Below are 7,521 nucleotides of genomic sequence, written 5' to 3' on the forward strand. Positions count from 1 at the left end.
GTGGCAACTAAGAGGCATGGACTTCAACTCCCAGCATTCCCCAGTCAGCATCTTCAAATTGTTACGGTTGAAAAACACCGGTCCCAGGTCTTCATATAGCCCATATTAATGCCTGGTTTAGACATAGATATCTCCCATGGATTATTTCTAAGCAAACATGAAACCACCTTAAACAATCTTTTGGTAAATGATAATGCAACTCCTGAATATGTATTTTACAGGTAGTCCTTGACTTACGACTGGCTGCTTAGCAACCATTTGCAATTATGATGGACTCCCCCCAAGATTAGTTACTGGGTGTCACAAACTGAATTTACGACTATTTGCAACAGTGATTTATATTTTTTGCTGGAAACTGGCATTTGCGTCTGGTTTTTGGGGAAAAAATGCCCATTGACTAAAAAACAGATGCATTTAATGACCGCAGTGGCAACTGAAACTGATGAACAACTGCCCCCCCAAAAAAGATTGCAAAATCGGGTCAAGTGATGACTTAATGACTGCCCCAATTTATGACTGTAATTCCAATCCAAGTTGAGGGCTACTTGTGTAAGTTTTTCTAGCTAAAAGCTTGGAACAATCATCCATAAATTGGTCTGATCAGATCAGATTTGCTTGAAAGATACATCTACCATTATACATTCTATACAGTCCAAGGAAACAGATTTTAAAAAATGAATTCTTTATTTAATTTTCACCCAGCATGATAACAACTTTTTCTAGAGATCGATGATCATGTAATACAGAGTTTGGGAACTCAGCCTGTCTCCTTTTTTTTGGGTATGTGCAAAGCCCACCCCTACAATTTGCAAACCTTTTTTTCCTTTTAATTCCAAATAAGATATATGGAATGTGAAGAAATTATCTCCTTGAATCCTGGTGACTCAAAACAGGGATAAAGAAATTGTTCCTGTTCCCTCTACATACGGATCAGCACATCCCTATGGCCTTTGGAGACAGAATTATTTAAAAGAAAGCAAAAACTTTTGATTTCTCCTGCTATAGCAATAACGGAAATAACCACTGTTGCATTCAGGTCGCGCTGGTTTAAAAAGCTGATTATTTCCTTATGAGTTTCAGGACCCCAAGTCTTTAAAGAACGAGGAAGCCTTTCTGCAACTGGAGAGGAGGTCCAGTGTGAGCACCTGTTGCCGTGTTGTGTGTGGTTGTGAGCTTGCCGGAATGATCCTCGCCAGCTTGGAATCCCTGATAAACCACCATTATTCTTCTTTTTCTTTGCCTTCTGGTGGTCCTGTGAAGGCTGAGATGTATAGCTTGAGCCAGGCATAAATGATGCCTAGAGCACAATATACAGAGGTGAGCAATAAAGGCAGGAATGGCAGTTTTTGAGCCCAGGAAGTAAAAGGGAACACAATTTCACAGGCGATTCCTAGGGGTATCAGCCCAGTGAGGTAGACTGCTTCCAACCAGTTCAGCAGAGGCTCTTTCCTATGGAGACAGGACAAGAGAAAAGGATTTTAAGAAGACTTCTTCATAGCCTGACCATAAAGGTAGTCCTTGACTTACGACCGGTCGCTTAGCGACCGTTCAAAGTTACCATGGACCTCCCCCCAAACTGGAACAATCCGGTTCGGAAGTTTCAACGGCTGCCCCACCCGACAGGCTTGTGGGGACACAGTAGGGGTAGGGGTGTGTGTGTGTGTGTGTGTGTGTGTGTGTGTGTGAAAGCAGGCAGGCCCAAGGGCTGCAGAGTCCTTGAGGGGCAGGAAGCTGAGCACACAGGGTGCCCTAGGCCTCAAGGACCCTCGGAGTACGAATGACTAGAGGACTGCAAGGAATGTATAAATCCTGCCATTCCCCATCATTCAGCCAGAACTGAAGAAGCTTCTTGGGTGGGAAGTAAAATATTTTCAAGGAAAAAAAAACAAAAAAAACCCCCAAGAAAGTTCAGTTGCCTTTTGAAAAAGCACCTTTGGGGTGCCTTAGGGGGTGAGGGAAGCCTTGGGGGTCCTGGAACAGGTGTACCTAGGCTTGTGCTAGAACTCACAAGGTCTCCCCTAACCCTGAGGCACCCCCATGCTCCACCTAACGACCGCATTGGGGAGAGCAGAGGTGGGGTGGGGGTGTCATAAAGTAATATTACAACTTCTGCCACGCCTTCTGACTGTAATGGGCAAGCTCCGTTACAGTCGTAACTTGAGGACTACCTGCACCCATTACCTATAACCTTATCTATGAGTGAAGCCAGATGAATCCAGCAGCCCCCAGTTGTGGGAGCTTTTTAAGAAGAGACTGGACAACCATTTGTCTGAAATGGTATAGGGCAGGGGTAGGCAACCTTGGCTTTTATGACTCGTGGACTTCAACTCCCAGAATTCCTCAGCCAGCATGGGGCAACTGTGGCCCCTTCATGACTCGTGGGCTTCAACTCCCAGAATTCCTGAGCCAGCATGGGGGAACTATGGCCCCTTCATGACTCGTGGACTTCAACTCCCAGAATTCCTGAGGCAGCAGGGGGGAACTATGGCCCCTTCATGACTTGGGGACTTCAACTCCCAGAATTCCTGAGGCAGCAGGGGGGAACTATGGCCCCTTCATGACTCGGGGACTTCAACTCCCAGAATTCCTGAGCCAGCATGGCTCAGCTTGGAAACCTCTCCCTTTCCCCTCAGCATGGCTGGCTCAGGAATTCTGGGAGTTGAAGTCCACGAGTCAGAAAAGAGCCAAGGTTGCCTACTCCTGGTATAGGGTTTGCTGTTTGAGCAGGGGGTTGGACTAGAAGACCTCTAAGGTCCCTTCCAACTCTTATCCTGTATTCTATTCCGACTGGCCACGGAGTAAACAAGCTGGTGGATTGGAGTTCGACTTCTTGCAACCCATCCAATGTTTAATCCGGGCTTTTACTTTCAAGTTGAGCTGCACAGGATCAAACTGTCAACATAATCTCTGACTCAGCCAAATCCTATTGGTTGGTTGCTTCCTTGAAGACATTTCATTACCCAAAGTAACATCATCAGTGCACTGATATTGTTATCTAGTTGGGTGATGAAACGTCTGCAAGAAAACAATCCACCTCAGTCGTCCTCCTCCTCCTCCTCTTCTTCATAAACCCCACTCCCTTCTAGCACTGATGATGTTACCTAGTTGGGCGATGAAACATCTATAAGAAAACAAGCAGAGATGACCAAGGACCCCTCATTTCAATCCTGAGCTACAGATATCCTCCTTTATTGGTAGTTTAACCATCCCTAAGATGGGACAAGTGTGCAAAACCAGATCGCTTGGCAATGGAGAAGGTTCTTCTCTTTATTTATAAAATGATTTCCTTCTTACCTGAACAGGACCTTCAGGGAGGAGAAACTGTACACTGAAAAGAGGAGCATCAGCAATATTTTAATGGGCAGCTCTGAAAGAAACAAAACAACAACAACAAAGATTTTGTAGCAGCAAATTCCATGGCAGATGTATTGCGAGGAAGTATTCCCATTTATGTATCCTGTATTATGCTGTGTATACACTTTGTGGCAGTCCCTGAGATACTGGAACATTGCTATCATGTCAGCCCTATTCCTTTTTTCATTGAACTGGACATACTCAATTCCTACAACTGTTCTTCCTATGTTTCAGCCTCCAGTCCCCTGATCATCTTTGTTGCTCTTCTCTGCACTCTTTCTAGAGTCTCAACATCTTTTTTACATCGTGGGGACCAAACTTGGTTGCACTATTCTAAGTGGGGTCTTACCAAGGCATTGTAAAGTGGTACTAACACTTCTCGTGATCTTGATTCTATCCCTCTGTCAATGCAGCCTAGGATTGTATACCACAACACCAGACTGGGTCCAGATTTGCCCTACGGTTTGGTAGTGCTTGCATCAAGTCTGTATTTCCATGTAGAAGAGGATGAGTTACTAGCCTGAACAAAATCCCATGGCATTGATTTAAGTAGAGCCCGCACCAATTTTATCTACGGCTAGGCCAGGGGTAGGCAACCTTGGCTCTTCTATGACTCGTGGACTTCAACTCCCAGAATTCCTGAGCCAGCATGGGGGAACTATGGCCCCTTCATGACTTGTGGACTTCAACTACCAGAATTCCTGAGCCAGCATGGGGGAACTATGGCCCCTTCATGACTCGTGGACTTCAACTCTCAGAATTCCTGAGCCGGCATGGCTCAGCTTGGAAACCTCTCCCTTTCCCCTCAGCATGGCTGGCTCAGGAATTCTGGGAGTTGAAGTCCACGAGTCATAAAAGAGCCAAGGTTGCCTACCCCTAGACTAGGTCATACATGTCAATCCATGACCAATCAGTCCTGTCCCAGTGTATACACGATTCAAGTGCTTGGCAACTGACTCGGATTTACAACTGGTTGCAGCATTGTGTGGCCCCACGACTACAATTTGCAACTTTTTTTTTTTTGCTTATTTGTGGGGAAAAAAATGCTGTTGGAGAAGCTGGATTCACTAGGAACCATGGTGACCTGACTTACGACTGTTTGAAAAAATGGTCGTAAAATCGGGTGATTCGACTGATGACTGCAACTTAGAATAGAAACCCCAGTCCCAATTAGGGTGATAAGTTGAGGACGACCTATATCAAAGCCATTTTTTTTCTTTTTGCAAATAACAAAGAAATTAAATATACCTGGTGCGGTAAACAGCAGTGGGAAGAGGGAAAAATGGCCCGTAGTGGACAGTATGAGGTAAATACCAGCATCTCTTGACCTCTCCACAGACAGAAAGCTGAGAACAGAACAATAATAATAAAAAAAGGAATATTTCAAGAGTGGAATCTGTTTTTGTCACGCTCATTCACCGATACCACAATAGAGGTAGTCCTTGACTTATTAGCCACAACTGAGCTCAAAAATTTCGTTGCTAAGCGAGAGAGTTGCTAAGGGAATTTTGCCCCGTTTTGCGAGTTTTCTTGCCACCGTCGTTAAGTGGATCCCTGCAGTTGTTAAATTAATAACATAGCTGTTAAGCAAATCTGGCTTCCCCCATTGACTTCGCCTGTCAGAAGGTCGCAAAAAGAGATCGCACGATCCCGGGACACTGCAAACCGTCATAAATAGGAGCCAGTTGCCAAGTATTCGAATTTGGACCCCGGGGATGCTACAAAGGTGGTGATCGCCTTTTTGTGACTTTCTAACAAGCCAAGTTAATGGGGAAGCCAGATTCACTTAAAAACTGTGTTACTGATTTAACAGCTTTAGCGATTCACTTAACAAGTGTGGCAAGAACGGTCATAAAGTGGGGGCAAAACTCCTTGAGCAACAGAAAATTTGGGTTCAATTGTAGCCGTTAAGTCATAAGTTTTAGCTTCGGGTTCTTCACCAACTGCTTTATTGTTCTGACTAGTTTGGGGACTGTTCTAGCAGAGATCTGCCCTGGTTCCAGAGTCAGCGAAGGAAGAGCTGTGGCATGTCTGGATCCTTAGAAAAGCTGGAACCATCCCCAGCTCCAAGCTTCCACTGCATTGCTTGTGGTTGATATTTATGGTCGGGCCCATTATGACCTTCTCTTTCTCTCTCTCTCTTTTTTCTTTCTTTTCTTTTTCTCTCTCTCCCTCTCCTCTCCTCTCCCTTCCTTCTTATGTTGCATTTCTCAATGGCTTGTCCTCTGGGCAGTGTGCAATATAATCAAAATCAAGTTAAACATTAAGAGCAGAATGGTTTAGGATGCACATGTTTTAAATGCTTGATAAAACTACAGAATTGGGGGCTTTGCTAACCTCTTGAGGGCAAGATGTGCCAGAATGCGGGGGGGGGGGGGCAGAGACAGAGAAGGCCCTCTTCCCACATCCTGCCAGTCGGAATTCTTTGACTGACAGGGTCCGCAGCATGCAGGGGCAAGGTAATAATTGAACAGCTAACCAGCTTGTATAATGTGAGATGTACGATGTAATGTAAGATGGATGATGCAATGATAGGAATGACTCAGCAGGGTCTGTGCCTCTTTAAGAGCAAGCAGGGTCTGTATCCCTTTAAGAGCCTGAGTATATTTTTGCTGGAATGTATGTCTGTCTGTCTGTCTGATCCGTTTCCTGCTGTAACTGCTGTATTATCATGTGTACTGTATGTATATTGTTCCTGGTGTACAATATTGTAGATAGTGTAATATAAACCACCATTTGATATAGACTGCTGTTTACTGTGTTTATTCCTGGGTTAGCTCAGTGCAATAAGACTGTGCATGCTTGAACACTTCCCTGCCCGAACAAGTGGGACAGGCTGATGTGATGGGGTGAAGCCAGTTCCGTAGGTAGCCTGGCCCTATGCCATGTAAGGTTTCAATAGCTCTCTTCCCCACTCACAATGCTTTTTCCTTGGTAATCAGCAATGACCGCTCCCTTACCTCAAAGGAAGAATGGCGAGGAGAATGGCTTTCTCATGGACGTGCCAACCAAACAGGAAGGAGCTTAGTGCACAGAGAACCAAGCACCTCAGGAATCCTCGGGGCCCTTGGGGTTTAAACCAAAGACAGAAAACAGAAGGCTAGAAATAACAGGCAGAAACAGAGCTTCAGTGGGTCTTCCACCATTAAGCAGGTCATCAGTCAATGGAGGCCTCCCTTTTCTGTCATGCCCTAGAGCAGTGATGGTGAACCTTTTAGAGACCGAATGCCCAAACTGCAACCCAAAACCCACTTATGCGTTGTCGGGTGCCAGGTGGGTGTGGCTCATTGGCTAGGTGTGGCCCATTGGGTGGGCATGGCTGCAGTGGTAACGGCAGACTGGGTGGGACTAAAAAGTTCAATCAATCAGTCAATTCCAACTTTGCAAGATCTTTTTTTCCCTGCGAGAAGTTGAAATTGACTGATTGATTGAACCTTTTTTTTTTTGCACACGGCGGCAGAGACCTAAAGCGAAAAGATTTTATAAACCCCAGCTGAAGGCCTAGGACTGGGGCGACGGCGCGCATGCCCACAGAGAGGGCTCTGAGTGCTACCTCTGGCACCAGTGCCATAGGTTCGTCACCAGTGCCCTAGAGAAGGTGCCTTCAAACGTTGGATGTCTTTAGATCAGGGGTACCCAACCCCAAGTCTTAAAATCGCCAAGGTTGGATACCCGGATCCAAAACCAACGGTCATCTCTACTTCCGGTTGAAGGAGCTCCATTCTTCGGTAAAACGAATGGAGCAGAACTCGTAAGACAAGACTCATTTAGTCCACGTTTACATGTTCCGTGGGATCACAGAAAAAGTTGGCAGAATTGTGGGGGCACGGGAGGTGGCATTTTCGAATGCTGCTGCTTCATATGTTTTTAAAAACCACAATCAGCCCCGGGGGGGGGGGGAGGAGGAGAAAAGGATCAGCCCTGCTCGTTGTTGTTTGTGCTAGCATCATAATAATATTGTAACCCGCCCAGAGTTATGCTGTGGTAAGTTGGGCGGCCAATAAATTAAATAAAATCTATATAAATAAAAATGTAAATGTTCCTTTGTTCAAAATCTTTTTTTTTTTTCAATATAAAATTTTATTGTTTTCATCATAAAAAAAAGAAATACATCACAGATATTACACAATGTTATATCCCATCCCCCCACCCCCCGGACTTCCCAAA

At 45.2% G+C, this 7,521-nt stretch overlaps 1 protein-coding gene across 2 annotated transcripts in view; it reads right to left on the reverse strand.

Annotated features, from left to right (window-relative positions):
- Nucleotides 1-687: 687 nt before the first annotated feature.
- Nucleotides 688-7,521, reverse strand: part of ALG8 (ALG8 alpha-1,3-glucosyltransferase) — a 25,208-nt gene continuing 18,374 nt past the window's right edge. For both annotated transcript variants that reach the window (XM_015826625.2, XM_015826626.2), the window contains exons 10-13: nt 6,315-6,454; nt 4,603-4,700; nt 3,295-3,367; nt 688-1,449 (exon numbers count right to left, since the gene is read on the reverse strand). In XM_015826625.2, the coding sequence (XP_015682111.1) occupies nt 1,221-1,449; nt 3,295-3,367; nt 4,603-4,700; nt 6,315-6,454 (540 nt within the window). In that variant the 3' untranslated portion in view covers nt 688-1,220. The remainder of the gene's footprint in view (nt 1,450-3,294; nt 3,368-4,602; nt 4,701-6,314; nt 6,455-7,521) is intronic.

The sequence above is a fragment of the Protobothrops mucrosquamatus genome, unplaced genomic scaffold, assembly GCF_001527695.2.
Source record: "Protobothrops mucrosquamatus isolate PMUCROS unplaced genomic scaffold, P.Mucros_1.0 scaffold3203, whole genome shotgun sequence".
NCBI lineage: Eukaryota > Metazoa > Chordata > Lepidosauria > Squamata > Viperidae > Protobothrops > Protobothrops mucrosquamatus.